Genomic DNA, 18,414 nt, shown 5'->3' with positions numbered 1-18,414 from the left:
CATTTTCTGTTTTTATTTCTGTTTCTTGAAGCCATTGTATTAAAGTCTGAGTTTTGTTTCACATGTGCCATTTGTGCTATTCATCATTATTAATGAAGAACAGCAGGAAGATGAGTAAAGAGTCTGAGGGATTCTCAGTCAAAGCAGCCGGCTTATAGAAATGTGAGGGCAAACAGTCTTTGCAATTTGAAATCTGCAGTAATAAAATTCATGGCTGACAGCTTGCAAGTTAGTGGAAACCTTACCAACAATGCAATAACTCACCAAAAGGCAGGTATCTTAAGGCAATTCATAATAAAATAGGCTAATTAGTGAACCTTTCAAATTATAGTGAATGGTGCACGTGAATTTACTTCAAATCAGGCTATAATTCATTAAACAGATAATATTGGGAGGACAGGATGGCATAAACGCTCCATACTGAGTTTTTTTTTTGACAGAGCTAGTTAATTCTAAATTGAAAAGAAAAAAAAATCTGGATGTAACTTTACATTTCAAAAAATTATGTTTAAAATAAAACCTCTTCAGCAAAATCATTTATTTCATTGTTTATTGAAATTTCATTAATAAGGCACAATCAAATTTTTGCTGTATTTTACCAAACATTTTTAAGCAAAAAAAAATGCATAAAGGAAATGATACTAATACTCGCATAGCATATTAAAAGTTTAGATAATTGGATCAATATTCAGGTACAAAGATGCAATGATATATTTTTTAAAAAATAAATCAGTCACATATGAAAATTCAAATAGGAATATTTGCGGTAGGAGAATAAAAGTAAAATAGGAGCTGAATGTATGCAAAAGCTTATCCAAAATAATGATGCAGTTCAAAATTCAAAGAATCCAGCCCTCCAGCTCCTTACTCTGTTGTCTTTCAGACTTATTTACATGGAAATAAGTTCTTAAGTAAGTGACCTGGCCTGCACAGATGTGCCAAGGTTTACTCATTCAGCTGGCAAAGCAGAGCAGCTCCCTTGGAGATCCAATAGTCGCTGTCTCTTTTTGATGGCAATAACACTGTCACGACAAAATTTGTAGAATGGCCTGTAATCACACAAACAAAAAATACTTGCTTTGTTACATTGATTTGCAATCATCAAAACTCATGCTAGCTCGGGATGTAGAAAATATTGTAGCCCTGCCAGTGATTTCAAGAAAGTAATCTAATCTGACGGTCAAGTATTCTCAACTACAAGAGCCAAAATCACACTTTTAAATTGTTGACTTCAATCAGTTAACATTTTCTGAAGAAAAGCATGAAAAATTGGGAACAAAAAGAGAAATACTGCAGATGCTGGAACTCTTGAAATAAAAATGTAAATTGCTGCACTCAACAAGAGAGAAGGGTTTAGTTGATGTTCCAGACTGATGGCCTTTCATCAGAGCTGGTAGACGTATGGATGAGCACTTTACGATGATCAGAACCAGGGGAAAAGTGAGCAGGGGAAAAAATGAATGGTTTGTGATTGAATGGAGAGCAGGAGTTGATTTCATGAAAAAAGTGATAATGGTGCAAGAGAGGAAGGCAACATGGAGATAGATTAGAGAAAGAAAAGATGTACCTGAGAAACAGAGTTGTCCTCAATTTATACAAATGATTTGGATGAAGGGACCAATGGTACGGTTGCTAAATTTGCAGACGACACAAAGATATGTAGGAAAGTAAGTTGTGATGAAGAAATAAGGAGGCTACAAAAGGATATAGATAGGTTAGGTGAGTGGGCAAAGATTTGGTAATTGGAGTATAATGTAGCAAAATATTTGGTTGTCGATTTTGGCATGACGAATAAAAAAGGAGGCATATTATCTAAATGGTGAGGGATTCCAGGGCTCTGAGATGCAGAGGGATCTGGGTGTCCGAGTGTATGAATTGTGAAAGGTTAGTATGCAGGTGCAGAAAGTAGTTAACAAAATAGAATTTATCATTTATTGCAAGGGGAATTGAATACATCTTCCGACTAGGCACTTTACAGTTTTCCGGACTGAATATTGAATTCAACAACTTTAGATCTTGAACTTCCTCCTCCATCCCCACCCCCTTTCCGTTTCTTCCCCCTTCCTTTTGTTTTTCCAATAATTTATAGAGATTTTTCTTTTCCTACCTATTTCCATTATTTTTAAATCTTGTATGTCCTGCTAGTCTTTCCAGCCCACCCCCACTAGTGCTGTACCTTGAGTGCCCTGCCATCCATTCTTAATTAGCACATTCGTTTAGATAATATCACCACCTTCAACACTTCTTTGTTCCTTTGTCTGTGACATCTTTTGATTATCTGCTCCTATCACTGCTTGCTTGTCCCTACAACTACACCACCCCCCAACCCCCGCCCTCACTACCCCCCCCCCCCTCCACCTTAAACCAGCTTATATTTCACCCCTCTTCTAATATTCACTCAGTTCTGTTGAAGGGTCATGAGGACTCAAAACGTCAACTCTTTTCTTCTCCGCTGACGCTGCCAGACCTACTGAGTTTTTCCAGGTAATTCTGTTTTTGTTTTGGATTTCCAGCATCCACAGTTTTTTGTTTTTATCTCTGTGTTTAATTGACTGCCACTCCTCTTCAAGAAATGCCTACTTTGAAGAAGTTTTGCTCCTTTCTGCGACAAGATTTCCGTATCTCTCTTTTGCCTTGTTCACCTTCATTGCTTTCCATTTCTCTCCTGGTGTTTGACAAGGTGTTTACTAAAACCAACTCTCACAGCCATATCTCCTTTCTCAGTGAATGTCTCCGTCTCCGACTTACCCCACGTGGATTTCAACTGAAATTCCATCCCTCTTGTTTCGAACCGACCCAGGATTACAGGTATCTCCAGGACATAAAACGTTTCTCGGACTGCTGTTCCCATCACATTCTGAGATCCACACTCAGTGCCATGCACTGCCATATGAACACATTTGACCTCTCCCTCCAGCAGCACCGCCGCACCCTTTTTCAAAGCTGCGCGTGCCCCCAGTTTCATTTTATTCTTCGTCTCATCCGACGCCTCAACAAGAAACTTTTTCTCTTTCTCTCAGGTGCTAAGGAACGCAAGCTCCAACAACTCATCGACACCAACACCCATCTAGGACCCTCTGCCCCTGCCTGTCGCTCCGTCCCCACCTTAGCTTCCAATCCCAGCCTCAGCCGTGTATTCACTATACACCCTGACCTTCCCCTCTCCAACGCTGAACATTTAGTGCTCAGCAAAAGACTTCGTTTCATACCCTTACTCCCTTATCTCAATGAATTTCGGGCTCGGCATGATGCTGAACGCTTCTTCCACCGTCTTTGTCTCCGTGCTCACTTCTTTGGGCAGGAGTCCTCTCCCCGTTCAACGGATCCTTTTCCTCACCTCCAATATTCTCCCTCCACCTGGACCCCTCCCTCTGGATTCTTATCTTCTCTTAATCTTTTCATTGAGAACTGTCGGTGCGACATTAGTCGTCTCAATTTCTCTGCTCCTCTCACCCATTCTGTCTTTCTCTGAACTTATTGCACTCCATTCTTTCAGGTCCAACCCCAACATTGTCATCAAACCCGCTGACAAGGGTGGTGCTGTTGTTGTCTGCTGCACATACCTCTACCTCGCGGAGGCTGAGCGTCAACTCGCAGACACTTCCTCCTACCTCTCCCTGGACCATGACCTCACCACTGAACATCAAGCCATTGTTTCCAGGACTGTCACTGACCTCATCTCCTCTGGAGATCTTCCTCCCACAGCTTCCAACCTGATAGTCGCCCAACCTCAGACAGCCCGCTTCTACCTCTTATCCAAAATCCACAAACAGAACTGTCCCAGTAGACCAATTATGTCAGCCTGTTCCTGCCCCACGGAACTCATTTCTTGTTTTCTTGACTCCCTTCTCTCTCCCCTTGTACAGTCCCTTCCCATCTACGTCCGTGATTTTTCTGACACCTTACGTCACATCAACAATTTCCAGTTCCCTGGCCCCAACCGCTTCCTCTTCACCATGGACGTCCAATCCCTCTACACCTCCATCGCCCACCAGGATGGTCTGAGGGCCCTTAGCTTCTTCCTCGAACAGAGGCCCGAACAATCCCCATCCACCACTACTCTCCTCCGTCTGGCTGAACTTGTTCTCACACTGAACAATTTCTCCTTTAACTCCTCTCACTTCCTCCAAATAAAAGGTGTGGCTATGGGTACCCGCATGGGCCCCAGCTATGCCTGTCTCTTTATGGAGTATGTGGAACATTCCTTGTTCCAGTCCTAATCTGGCCCCCTCCCACAACTCTTTCTCCATCAATGATTACTTCAGTGCTGCTTCATGCTCTCGTCGGGACTTGGAAAAATTTATTAATTTTGCTTCCAATCTCCACCCCTCCATCATTTTCACATGGTCCATCTCTGACACTTCCCTTCCCTTCCTTGACCTCTCTGTCTCAATTTCTGGTGATAGACTGTCCACCAATATCCATTACAAGCCTACCGACTCACACAACTACCTCGACTACAGCCCCTCACCACCCCGCTTCCTGTAAGGACTCCATCCCATTCTCTCAGTTCCTTCGCCTCCATTGCATCTGTTCTGATGATGCTACCTTCAAAAACAGTTCCTCTGTCATGTCCTCCTTCTTCCTTAACCAAGGATTTCCACCCATGGTCGTTGCCCGGCCCATCTCCCGCACATCCGCCCTCATGCCTTCTCCTCCCTCCCAGAAACGTGATAGGGTCTCCCTTGTCCTCACTTATCACCCCACCAGCCTCCGCATTCAAAGGATCATCCTCCGCCATTTCCGCCAACTCCAGCATGATGCCACCACCAAACACATCTTCCCTTCACCCCCCCATGGCAGCATTCCATAGGGATCGCTCCCTCCGGGACACCCTGGTCCACTCCTACATCACCCCCTACTCCTCAACCCCTACCTATGGCACCTCCCCATGCTCAAGCAAAAGATGCAACACCTGCCCCTTCACTTCATCTCTCCTCACCGTCCAAGGGCCAGAACCCTCCTTTCAAGTGAAGCAGCCTTTCACTTGCATTTCCCCCAACTTAGTCTACTGCATTTGTTGCTCCCAATGCGGTCTCCTCTACATTGGAGAGACTAAATGTAAACTGGGCAACCGCTTTGCAGAACACCTGCAGTCTGTCCGCAAGAAAGACCCAAACCTCCCTGTCGCTTGCCATTTTAACACTCCACCCTGCTCTCTTGCCCACATGTCTGTCCTTGGCTTGCTGCATTGTTCCAGTGAAGACCAATGCAAACTGGAGGAACAGCACCTCATCTTCCGACTAGGCACCTTACAGCCTTCCGGACTGAATATTGAATTCAACAACTTTAGATCTTGAACTCCCTCCTCCATCCTCACCCCCTTTCCATTTCTTCCCCCTTCCTTTTGTTTTTTCCAATAATTTATAGAGATTTTTCTTTTCCCGCCTATTTCCATTATTTTTAAATCTTGTATGCCCTGCTGTTCTTTCCAGCCCACCCCCCACTAGAGCTGTACCTTGAGTGCCCTGCCATCCATTCTTAATTAGCACATTAATTTAGATAATATCACCACCTTCAACACTTCTTTGATCCTTTGTGACATATGATTATCTCCTCCTATCACTGCTTGCTTGACCCTACAACCACACCCCCCGCCACTTCTCTCCCCCAACCCCCCCTCCCCAGCCCCCAACCTTAAACCAGCTTATATTGAACCCCTCTTCTAATATTCACTCAGTTCTGTTGAAGGGTCATGAGGACTCGAAACGTCAACTCTTTTCTTCTCCGCCAATGCTGCCAGACCTGCTGAGTTTTTCCAGGTAATTCTGTTTTTGTTTTGGATTTCCAGCATCTGCAGTTTTTCGTTTTTATCTCTGGCATTAAATGATTTAGCTATCAATACCAAACCAAGCAAATTTTCATCAGCACATTTGTCATGTCTTTACACGTCATGCAAAAGCAAACTGTTGCCCATCTTTCCACGTCACCCAACAAGGAATACCTAGATCAGGCATGGGACTATCAGATATACAGTGGAGTTTCCTTTTTCACATTGGTATGGCATATTTTCTATTTCCCCACACAAGCTATCCTGTTTGTTCTCCGAATGAGATTGCCAATTTAAATTAATAGTGCATATACTTTTGTCCTATTGATCCAAGCCCACTAAGTACTAGGCTAAAATTGTCCCAAAATCATTTCAGCCAGTAGGCACTGATTTGGATTGGATTTGAGATGAAAGGCCTTTCTGTTACTCCACTCTGCCATCCAGTTCCCGAGCAATTAGGGTTCAGGTAGATATATGAGGCCAGATTTCCAAAGCAGGGTTGGCAGCCCAACATCCGGATGACTCATGGATCCTGTCCCCCGTGGCCCGCATGCGTTGCGCTCACAGCTCTATTTTTGAATGTAAATGCTCTAATTGGATGGGAGGTGAGATTGGCATCCAATTAGAGGCACCAAGTACCTCCAGGAGGCAGGAGCTGCTTGCCTGGCACCAGCGGCAAAGGCAGGCAGCAGTCACTTTGAGGGCTACCACAGCCTTGCTCAAGAGAGCAAAGACCAGAAGAATGTGAGATGGAGGAAAATCACCATGAACTCAATGTAAGGGTACAGCAGTTGACCTGTTGCCTATTAAGCTTCAGTTTCCCACAAGTTAAAAGAAACGTTTTGATGTCCTCAGAATGAACCCAGCAGTTGCGCACTAACATGCACGAGTGTTCAGGTTCAGTGAAAATAACCTTTAAAAATAGCAATCCTAAAGGAGCTTATCAGTCTGTTAATTGGCGGTGAGCGTGTTTCCCATTCCCTCCCCTCCACCAGCCCTTTGGAAATTTCAAATTGTCCCAGAAGGCCGATGATAATCTCTTTTTTGAAATCATGCCCACACTGACACCACAGCCATTTAAAAATCCAGCTCACTGGAAGAGAATTTTGTTCACATAGCACCGTTTCTAGCAATACTGCCAGATTTTGTGCAGCCTCTGTGACATTCCTCAAGGCTATCATATGTGAACAAATTTCTCCCCCTTGGTGTTGAATTCTCTTTGAGCTAACTGGAGTATAATACCTGTTGTTGATAGGGTTCCTGCTCGGGCTGCTGTTTTGTAAAGTGGTGCTTGATACAGCAATGGACTCGGTTCATAATTCCGTGAAGGCTCAAAGTGCACAACTGGTAAAACTGAATTCATCACTTTGGGAAAGGCATCTTCCAGCACCATTTCTTTATCATCCCAGCGACAAGCATCCATAAACATTCCATGGACTAGTACACCATCATTGGGAGAAGTTAACTTGTGGAAAGAGAAAATAGAGATACACAATGAATAAGATTTCAAAGAAGCTACTGCGAAATCAAAAAATATTTTCAGTGCAATTATGATTCTTTGTCATAAATTGTGTTTTTTCATCAAATCATGCTTCCTTTTTATTTTACGGATTATATTTTATAGGTTTGGGGAAAACTTCTAGAGTCTTTCTTGCACTGTGGGCTATTTTCCTATTGTCACTTTGCAGAGAAACGTCTAATGTGCCTTACAATGTCAGCATTGTGATGGGTCTCATAAGACCTTTTACGATGCTTGTGAATGGAGAAGCAATGTCACCACTGTGTCAGCAATCAAGCTACAAGTTTTATCTCCTACTGTTAATTTGGAAAACAAAATGCAAAATTAAAATGTAGCAATTTTATTTTTATAAAACTTTCCACAAACAGCTTCTGATGCAGAACGAGCTGACAGACGATGCTACATTCTACAAGCAGCCATGAGTTGCAAGATCAGCTGATATTTTTGTGACATGAGTTGAGAGAAGAACATTGGCAGGATATCAGGAGATATCCACTCTTCTTCAAAAATGCCATGGGATCATTAATGTCTACCTAGACTGGCCAGCCCAGACAAACCAACATTTAAGTCTAATGTTTTATTCAAATGATAGCTCTAACAATGTAGCACACTGCCAGCATTGTATTGGAGAGACAGCTAAGGTTTTGTGGTCACGTTCTGCTGTGGGCCTCAACTGTGTAATTTCTCTAAAACTGACTTTGAGTGGAACCTCAAGCTCTCTGGAAAGGATAACATTTTATTTGCACTACGCAAAACATTCATGCACTCTGGTACAGACTCAATTTTTCTCACAATTTTTAGATTAAAGCTGATGGTTTCACATTTCTAAAATTGACCCCTATATTATGAATTTCGCTGGAAAATTTTTCAGTCTGCTATTATAACTTTGCTTTTGGGAAGAGAGAAGAAGGTCTTGCAAACACTGGTCCTATCCTAGATACAATGAATGCGCTGCATGTGAAGATAATTTGCAAGCTTCAGGTTGGGCAGCCAGAGTGCGAACCATGGCTCTGGGGAGCAGGAGGCAGAGTAAGGAAGGGAAGAGCAGAATAAAAAGGTTATAATCCTGATGGGTTCAATAATTAGTGGGATAGGTAGCATTGTCTTAATTCACAACCAAGAGGCTGGAGATTGTGTTGCCTATCTGGTTTAAAGGTAAAGGATATCTCGGAGCAACCAAAGAGGTGTTCGGCAAAAGAAAGATCAAATTGCTGTGGTCGATGTTGGGAACAAGAAAATAGGGCAGAATTTTGCCCTTTGTGGGTGTGCGGGCCCCACCGGCTCGGCGGCGGGTGGGCAGCCGACCCCCTTCGCCGAAAGGGGGCCTGCCGCCATTTTGAGTGGGTGGGCCAATTAAGACCCACCCAGCGGCCTGCCCGACAGCATTTCCTGTGCAGGGGGGGAGGGAATCCCTAGCTGTCAAGGTGCGCTCTTTCACGTATATGCGTGAAAGAGCGCACTGCTCCGTGAGACTAAGGGAGATTAGTGACAGTCTGAAAAACTTATAAAATAGAAAAATAAAGATATTATTAATATGTTCCCCTCACGTGACAATGTCACACGAGATGGGACATCTAAATAAATATAACATTACATTTATTAAATTTTTAAAAAGGAACAGGAAACCTCATCCCGTCAGTGGATGAGGTTTCATGTATTATCATAAGCCTGCGGGGGCTCCTGGCCTGCCTGCCAGCCTTAAGGTTGGATGGACAGGTCCTTTAATTACTTTAAGTACCCTGTCAATGGACTCTATAAGCCATTGACAAGTTGGCTGGCGGACTGCTGATTTTGCTATCCTCCTGCCTTCCTGAAAATTTAAAGGGACCGGGATGACGCCGGGGGTTCCTCCTGACGTCATCCCGTGTTTCCCATTGGCGAGTGGGCCCTGTCCAAATCTCCGACGGGAAAATTCTGGCCATAGCGAAGAAAAGGAGGATGTCCTGCTAAGGGAATAACACAAACTCAATTTAAAAGCAGAGCCTCACTGGATTATTATCCAAACGACGTGCCTACTGGCAGATCAGGATGGTGAATGTGTGGCTGAAACTGGTGTAGGAAGGAAAGGTTCCATTTGATTGGATGCCAGCAGCAATACTGGCACAGGAAGGAGCTGTGCCACTGCAACAGACACCGAATATTGTTGTTGAGTGGGATTAGTATCCAGGGGAGAGAGATCTGGTGAAAATAACACAAGTCTGAAGGTAAATAGGACAACAATTGTACACTAAATTATCACAGAAAAAGTACAGTTATAAAGTAAAATTATTGAAGCACTGCCAAAAATAAAATAAAAGCAACAACTACTAATGACGAATTAAACAGCAATGTACACAACACCCATGATAAAAAAGGGGAACTGGAGGCAATGATCCATAGTAAAGAACCACATGTAGTGAGAATAACTGAAACATGGCTAAATAAAGAACAGATCTGGCAATAATAATCAGAAAAAATAGGGAAAGAAGTAGGTTTGGATTGACATAATGATTGTAGAAAAAAGGGACATTACTAACTTAAGGACAGAAGCAAAATCCGCATGCAATGAAATAAAAGATTAAGGATTGATCAGGTTAATAGGGGTACATGGTTTTGTGAACGGGAAATCATGCTTGACGAATTTGCTTGAGTGCTTTGAGGATATAATAAGCAGAATTGATAAAGGGGAACCAGTAGATGTAGTGCATTTGGATTTCCAGAAGGCATTTGATAAGGTGCCACATAAAAGGCTATTGCACAAGATCTCACAGTATTGGGGGTAATGTACCAACATAGATTGAGGATTGGTTAACACACAGAAGACAGAGAGTTGGGATTAATGGGTCTTTTTCAGGTTGGAAAGACATAACTAGTGGAGTACCACAAGGAACAGTCCTAGGGCAGAATCTTGCCCTTGGATGGCGGGCAGGCCCCACCGGCTTGGCGGCGGGCGGGCAGCCAACCCCCGCCACTGAAACGGGGCCCGCGTCCATTTTGAGTGGGCGGGCCAATTAAGGCTTGCCCAGTGGCATCCTCGCGGGAAGCGCTATGCGCTTCCTTTCAAGGGGGTGGGGAGGGTGGGGGGCGTGGGGGGGGGGACGGAATCCCCAGCTGTCAAAGTGCATTCTTTCTTGCATGCGCGTAAAAGAGTGCACTGCTCTCTGAGACAAAGTCCTGTCTCAGGGAGACCAGTGATAGTCTGAAATACTTTAAAAATACAAAACTTAAAAAATTGTGACAATGTCACACAAGATGGGACATGTTAATAAAGACCACATAAACTTAATTAATTTTTTAAAATACGGCCTTAAGGTTGGATGGGCAGGTCTTTAATTACTTTCAATAACCTGTCAATGGCCTCAATTGACCATTGACAGGTTGGCAGGTGGACAGCTGATTTTGCTGTCCACCCGCCTTCCTAAAAATTTAAATGGACTGAGATGACGTCAGGGATTCCTCCTGACGTCATCTCGTGTCATTTTCCATTCGGCGACCGGGCCCCGCCCCCAAATCGCCGAGGGGAAAATCCTGGCCCTAGTGCCTCAATTATTTACTATCTATATTAATGACTTGGAAGAGGGGGCAGAGTGTAATGTATCCAAATTTGCTTATGATACAAAAATGGGTGGGAGGACATGTTGTGGTGAGGGCATAATGAATCTGCAAGGGGATATTGACCGGTTGAGTGTGGAGGCTAGATCACTTAAAGTATTTAAAGAGGAAGTAGATAGATTTCTGAAATATTGGGGAGTTGAGGGCGATGAGGAGCTGTCACAAAAGAGGAGTTGAGGCCTGGGGCAGATCAGTCATGATCTTATTGAATGGCGGGGCAGGGGCTGAAGGGGCTGAATGGCCTACTCATGCTCCTATTTCTTATGTTCTTATATTATGGGCCATCTAATATTGGAAATGGGTAGGTAAAGAAAGGAATAACCAAATGTGCGTAATGAGTGAAAGACATGGAATAATAATGGGGAATGCAACTGCCCCCATAAACTGGCAGGAAGAGGTAGCAAAAGAGCTAGAGTGAATGGAGTTTGTTATCGAGTATGTAAAAAGCTCAAGTGATTCGGAGCACTGCTAGATTTATTAATGGAAAATTAACCTGTCACAAAACTATAATACATTTCATAACATTATTGTGGTTTATCGTTTATGTTTGCGAGTGTAGATGGTTCTGTTCTGTGTGATTTAAGATAGGCTACAAGCTTGATATTATCAAAATAAGTTAGGGATAAAAAGGCCTTTGAAATGCTAATGAGTAAACATGGATGAAGTCTTAGCATGTAGGGTGTGAAGAAAATTTGCATTTCTAGATAAGTGGAGTTGTTTCGGTTTCAAAGGGATGGTAGAATGATTACAACCAACAAGGTAAACAGGTCAAGGTTATTATGTTTATTTTTCCCAAATGATACTGACCATATTAGCAACATGAAAGATGTTTATATTATGGGAAAAGTAAATTTCCAAAGGCATATGGAACAATGGAATTTACAAATTAAAGAGAGAGAAATATACATAGAAAGGAATGAAATATTATGTTGGGGGGCATATAAGAATTAAAGGAGGGTGCAAAACAATCTTGGGGAAGCCTCAAGCCGTGTTTGCAAAAGTCTGCTGTGCCCAGTAACTAAAGTTAGAGAAAAGCCTTTGGAATTCCACAGTCGAATGGGTCCCGTGGTAAACCTGCTGGCTTGTTACTTAAATTTAAATTCTATTTTGGACTGTTGTCCTAAAGTGGGTGTGTAGTTGAGAGACAGTTTAATTAGGAATTTTGTGATTTGTTATAGCATTAAGTAACAGTAATCTTATGTATGTGTTTGAATCTTTTCTTTTGTTAACATAAAACATTAAAACATAAAACAACACAACATAATAAATGTTTTAATTTTGGTTTTTTTTAAATCTGTAAAGGCGTTAGTAGAATCAATACTTCTGAATTCAGTGCACAAATATTCTCGTAATAAATTCAAATTGCAAAACTGTCATGATAGTGTGGCCAAGTAGGCATAGAGGTGGATCTAGGCAATAGCGATATTAACATAATAAGGTTAATAATAAATATTTATAAAGAAAAGTAAGATGAGGACCAAAGTAATAAATTGGGGGAAAAAAAGTTGTTTTTTGGGTATGAGAATAGAGCTATGCAAAATAAAATTATTGACAAAGAAATGGATTGGAAAACATTTGAAACTGTTCAAAAGAGTTCTGGAGAAATATATTCTACTAAAATTAAAGAACAAACTAGCATAGGGTAGATGAATAACGAAATAAGGACTAAATTAAAACTAAAGAAAATGACTTATTTGAATTAAACTTATATGAAACAACAAAAGCACAGATGACAAAAGGGAACACCAAGAGGTTAGAAAAGAAGTCAAAAGAAAATTATGAATGATAAGAGAAACTACAAAAATGAATAATCAATGAATATATAATTAAATAATAACATATTCTACAGGCACATAAATAACAACAGAAAAATCAGGACAGAGATAGAGCCAATAAGGAATACTTAGCATAAACTAACAGATAATAATAATGAATGGGCAGAATTATTAAATAATTACTTTGCCTCAGCATTTACCAGGGTGGCTAACATTGTGAGCATTACATTGAAGAGATCAGAAAGGATTTAAAGACATTTTAGGTAGAACTGGGAGAGATATTATATTGATCAACTAATCAAACATAGGATAAAATCCCTCAACTACATACATTGCACCTGCACACATTAAAAGAAGCTAGAGATGAGTTAGCAGAGCTAAGAGCTAAACACAAAATTTCACTGGAAAAGGGGAGACTGGTGGACAGCTAATGAAATTCCTACATGCAAAATGGGAGACAGGGCAGCTGCAGGGGATAGATAACACTGGAGGCAGGAAAGATATGGAATCCTTACTCAAAGGTGTAACAGAAAAGCATCAAGAAACTTAGAGTATAATTTTTAAAAAGATAGCATGGATTTCAAAAGGCAAGGACATGACTTACCAACTTTAATTGAACTAATTTAAGTAACAGAAAGGGCAGGCAAGAATAATGTATTAGACTTAATGTCAGAACATGCAGTCAGGAGACAAGTAGCAGAATGGATAGTAATCTGTCCACAAAAGAGAGAGTAAAAGTTAGCTGGTCAGACTGGCAAAGGGTAGGCAGTGGTATTCCAATTGGGTTGATGTTTGGACCATTGTTTACAATTTATGTACAGGGTCTGGATTCAGGATTCAGGAGTACTATTTCAAAATTTGTGGTAACACCATATATTGGGAGTATAGTTAATTCAGACTGGAACGCGACAAAATACAGGAAGATATTAATAAGCTTGCAGATGGGCATGTAATTGGCAAATGCATTTTAATATAACAACAACAATCTGCAGTTATATAGTGCCATTAACAAAATGAAACTTTTCCAGACACTTCACAGGAATTTTATATAAGGAGCTACAAGGCGGATGGCTAAAAGTTTGTTCAGAAAGTTTGGTTTTCAAGAACATCTTAAAGGAGGATAGAGGGACAGAGTTACTGAGAGAAGGAATTCCAGACGTTAGGGCCATGACAGCGGAAGGCACCAGTAGTGGATCAGTTAAACTTGGGAATGCTAAAAAAAAGGGCAGGATTTGGAGCACAGAGATATCTCATGGGTTTAGGGCTGGAGGAGATTACAGATTCATGGAGGGGAGGAGGCCATGGAGGGATTTGAAAACAAGGATGAGAATTTGAAAACACAGGTTAGGGAGGGATTTGGTGTGCGTTACAAAATGGGCAGCAACATTTTTAATTACCTCAAATTTTCAATGTGTTGAACAAGGGAGATTGGCCAGTTGTGCATTGGTACAGTCAAGTCTAGTGGTAACAAAGGCAGGTTGTGGGGTTCAGCAGCAGGTGAGCTGTGGCAGGGGCAGAGATAGGTGATGGTGGAAAAAGGCCTTCTTGGTGATGATGTGAACACATCTTGGGGTCAAATTTAACACCAAGGTTATGAACAGCCTGATTCAGCTTCATAATGTTGCCAGGGAAAGGGATGAAGTCAGTGCTATGAAATAGAGTTTATGAAGGGAACCAAAGAAAAAAGCTTCTGTCTTTCTAATATTTAATTGGAGGAATTTCTGCTTATCCATTACTGGATGTCAGACAATCAGTATGACAATTCAGAGACAGTGGAGGGGTCTAGAGATGAAGTAGTGAGCTGGAACTGGATGCCATCAGCAGACATGTGGAAACTGATGATGTCGCTGAGAAGCAGCATATAGATAATAAAAAGAAGGTAACCAAGGACAGGTCCTTGGGAACAACAGAGGTAACAGTGTAGGGTCTGGAAGAAAGCCATTGTAGATGATTCTCTGGCTGTGATTCGATAGATAAGGTGAATTCAGTTCCACAGTCGGATGACTAGAGACGTGGTGGAGCAGAATTTCATGGTCAAATGTACCAAAGACTGGAGACAGATTAAGAACAATGAAGCGGGGTAGTTTGTCTCTGTCTTAGTCTACTCGGCTGTCATATATATATAAAATATATATATATATATATATGTACGCACATACATATACAGATAAGTGCAAGGTGGTACATTTTAGTAGGAAGTACATGGAGGTCACATTCTCCTTGGGGGAAAAAAAGTGTCTAAATGGGGTAGAGGAGCAGAGAGTGCTGGTAGTACAGATGTACAAATCACAAAACAGAACATAGTTTAAAAACAACTAAAAAAGCACTGGGGTTCATTTCTAGAGGGATACAATTGAAAAGAAGAGAAATTATGATAAAATTGTTTAGAACATTAGGTAGTCCAACTCATTGGCCTGAATCTTCTGTTCGGCGTGTGGGGGCGGGCCCCGCATGCCGATACGTAAAATGACACGTGGTGATGTTGGGCATGCACCTCGATGTCACCGCACATCATTCCGATCTTCACTTCAGCGGCCGCACACCGGGGTCGGCTGCGCGCCCGCCGAACTGTCAAAGGCCTATTAAGGCCATTAATCAGCTAACTGAAGTACTGTCAAGGCAGCCCAGCCAACCTTAAGGTTGGCAGGCAAGCAAAGAGCCCAGGCGGCCTTCACATTTTTCATGGAACCTCATCCACAGACAGGATGAGGTTTCATGAAGGGTTTATTAATTTAATAAAATGTTTCATGTAAATTCATAAACATGTCCCAGCTCATGTGACAATGTCACATGAGGGGACATGTCTGAATAATTTAATTTTTTTATTTTTCACATTTTTATGACTTTTAATCTCCCTGAGGCAGCTCCGTGCCTCAGGACGGTTTCTGTGTTCTTTCGCGCGCAAGCGCTTCTGGGTGCCCATCACGCTGGGCGGGCCTTAATTGGCCCGCCCATATAAAATGGCTGCAAGCCCGCTCATGCCTAGCCTGCCCGACGGAGAGAAAATTCTCCCCATTGAGTACTGTGAACAATTTGGTCTCCATATTCTAAGAAGAACAGAAAAGCACTTGAAAAGGTGCAAAAAGGGATTTACTAAATGATACAAGGACTGTTATACCTATCAGGTAAGATTGAACAGCTGGGGGCTCTTTACTCTAGAATATAGAAGACTGAGGAGTGATCTGTTGGAGGTCTTTGAGGCTTTACCCCAAAGGGTACTTAGAGTGTGTAACTCGCTATCACAAGGTGTAGTTGAGGTGATTAGCATAGATGCATTTAAGGGGAAACTGGATAAGCACACGAGAGAGAAAGAAATAGAAGGTTATGTTGCTCATGTGGAACCTGTTGGGCTGAATAGCCTGTTTCAGTGCAGTATACATTATATAATACTCCGTATTAATTCTAGAATTTCAGACTAAAACAGGGACTTCCTATCAGCAGCTAGAATATCCTGAACACCAAGGTCTGAAATACAGCTGCAGGCCTGAGAGTCTCTCATATTCTCCTGATTTTCAATCCCTTTCCATTTTAATATCCTGGATAAGAATGCCTGGACAGGAGAAATGCATTTTAAGGTGGTTAGCTCCTATATAGCTTAAGAGTGGGAAAGAGTTTGTTTTTTTAACTGCTGTGCAATGATTCCAAAAATAAATGGGTGTACAGGAATCAAAATAAGGGTCACTTTTCAAACAGAAACCCGTATCAAAGAAACCTGGTGCAATTTCAGTAAAGTTTGAAGTAATATCTGGGAATATGTTCTGTACTCAATTACAATGCACTCTGTATTACATTAAAAAAAAAGATATGCAGGAAGGTTAGAAATTATGGCATTTCATGCAACCAATGACGTACATGTATATGTACGTTATTAGAAACCAGCAAGAGATCAGCTATTCATTGACTGGTTTATGCTTGGCTGAGAGAGAGGGGCAGTCCCTGTGTGTTTATGTCTGATGATTCATGATTGCGGTTTTTGAAAGGGGCAGAATGGGCAACTAGAAATGATTTTCTGAAGATATAATAGGAGTTATAATGCAGTTGCAGTACGAGGTACCCAGATCAACATTGCCCTTAGTTTTAATAGATGATCATTCTATTTTACAACAAAGAACAAAGTGTACTTTAGGCTAAAGTATTTGTATCTCTTTGCCACTTGCTTCTCACTTCTAACCGAACAAAATAGTTAGTTAAAGTTGGTGAAAGGAAAATTTAGGACAAATTGTCGGGAGACACTTCTACACGCAAAAGATTATCAACGATTAGAACTGTTTGCCTAGCAAGGTATCGGAGGTAAAAAAACTTTAAGAAAGAAAAGGAAACCTTGCATTTATTTTGTTCCTTCCTATCTCTGTAATCTCTTCCAGCTCCACAATCCTCTGAGATATCTGTGCTCCTCTTATTCTGGCCTCTTGAGCACTCCTAGTTTTAATCACTCTACCAGTGGTGGCCACACCTTCAGTTGTCTAGGCCTCAAGCTCTGGAATACTCTCACTACACCTCTCTACTTTTCTTTCTTCCTCTAACACACTCCGTCAAACCTACCTTCTTCACCAAGTTTTGGTCAAATGACCTAATTTCTCAAGTGGCTTTGAAGTCATTGAAAGGCGTTGTATAACAACAACAATGACCACAAGATGTCCCAAAATGCTTTACAGCCAATGAAGTATGTTTTGAAGTGTAGTCACTGTTGAATTGGAGTCTTGTGGTGCAGTGGTAGTGTTCCTACCTCTGGGCCAGAAGCTCTGGTTTCAGGACTTGGTGGCCATGAAAGGTGCATTATTCAACATAATGTGGTCAAACAGGTTACTTATCAACCTGTAAATATGGCAGACGGTAAGAGTTGGAGAGTTTCCTGGTCAGCCAATGCCCTCACAGGTCATGCACCTGAAGGCATAAAACGCAGCAGCCAATTTGCACATCACACAACAACCTCCCATAAACAATGTGATGATAATCTTATTTAGAGGTGTTAGTTGAGGAATAATTTTGGCAGGTCTCTGGGAGAACACCTTTGCTCTTCTTTGAATAGTTCTAGGAGATCATGAAAGGATAGATTGGGTGTTGATTAATTACATTAAATGGCATTACAAGTTCTCAGATTCCCTGCTGTTAATTGTGGGTAAGATTAGTAGAAACCTCTGAGAAATAGCAGCTTTCCAATAATTTTCTGCAAATCTTCAACATTGGGCGGGAAATCAGTAAATGCCTATGGGGATTTTATCTTTCTAGCTTTATTGAAGACTTTAACCCGATAAAATGGGAGAAAGTATGCTGCAATTTCTGCCCCAGCTACACGTGGGCATTACTGCACAAACACAGTCAAGTTAAGTACAGCCACATTACAAATGCAAGAGCAGTTGAGATGCTTGCCTGAAATTTAAAACAAGTAGAAAAGTATTTTCTCATCAATGTATTTTTCATCGACATGTATTTTGCCACTCTACAACCAATCCCAGAAAACTTGGCAAAGCTTCATTTCTCCATTACTTAGTATAGAAATTAATAAACACATTCATTTTAAGCACATTTATGATTTAGCTACACTTGGTGAACAGCAGAAACCTTCAACCAAAGAACAATCTTATTCATTTTGAAGCTGGTAGTCCTATTTTTGAATCTCTAAAGGTAAATTAGATATGATTTTTTTAAGGACAAGTTCAATGAGGTTGCAACACCTGACACAGACAGAAATGTGAGTGGAAGGTATAGCTTTGATTAATTCTTTCCCATGCTGTGGAAACATTAATTGTTGAGGTTAT

The 18,414-nt window shown here is 41.5% G+C and overlaps 1 protein-coding gene across 1 annotated transcript in view; it reads right to left on the bottom strand.

The window, feature by feature from the left end:
• Window positions 1-875: 875 nt before the first annotated feature.
• The window catches only part of dnah6 (dynein, axonemal, heavy chain 6), a 425,407-nt gene continuing 407,868 nt past the window's right edge, over window positions 876-18,414 (bottom strand). Inside the window, exons 76-77 of the mRNA XM_041185312.1 lie at window positions 7,013-7,235; window positions 876-1,049 (exon numbers count right to left, since the gene is read on the bottom strand). Coding sequence (XP_041041246.1) covers window positions 946-1,049; window positions 7,013-7,235 — 327 coding nt within the window. The 3' untranslated portion in view covers window positions 876-945. The remainder of the gene's footprint in view (window positions 1,050-7,012; window positions 7,236-18,414) is intronic.

Source organism: Carcharodon carcharias, chromosome 4, assembly GCF_017639515.1.
Source record: "Carcharodon carcharias isolate sCarCar2 chromosome 4, sCarCar2.pri, whole genome shotgun sequence".
Lineage (NCBI taxonomy): Eukaryota > Metazoa > Chordata > Chondrichthyes > Lamniformes > Lamnidae > Carcharodon > Carcharodon carcharias.
Note: the sequence above shows the minus strand (reverse complement) of the source record. Positions and strands in the feature narration are given on the sequence as shown.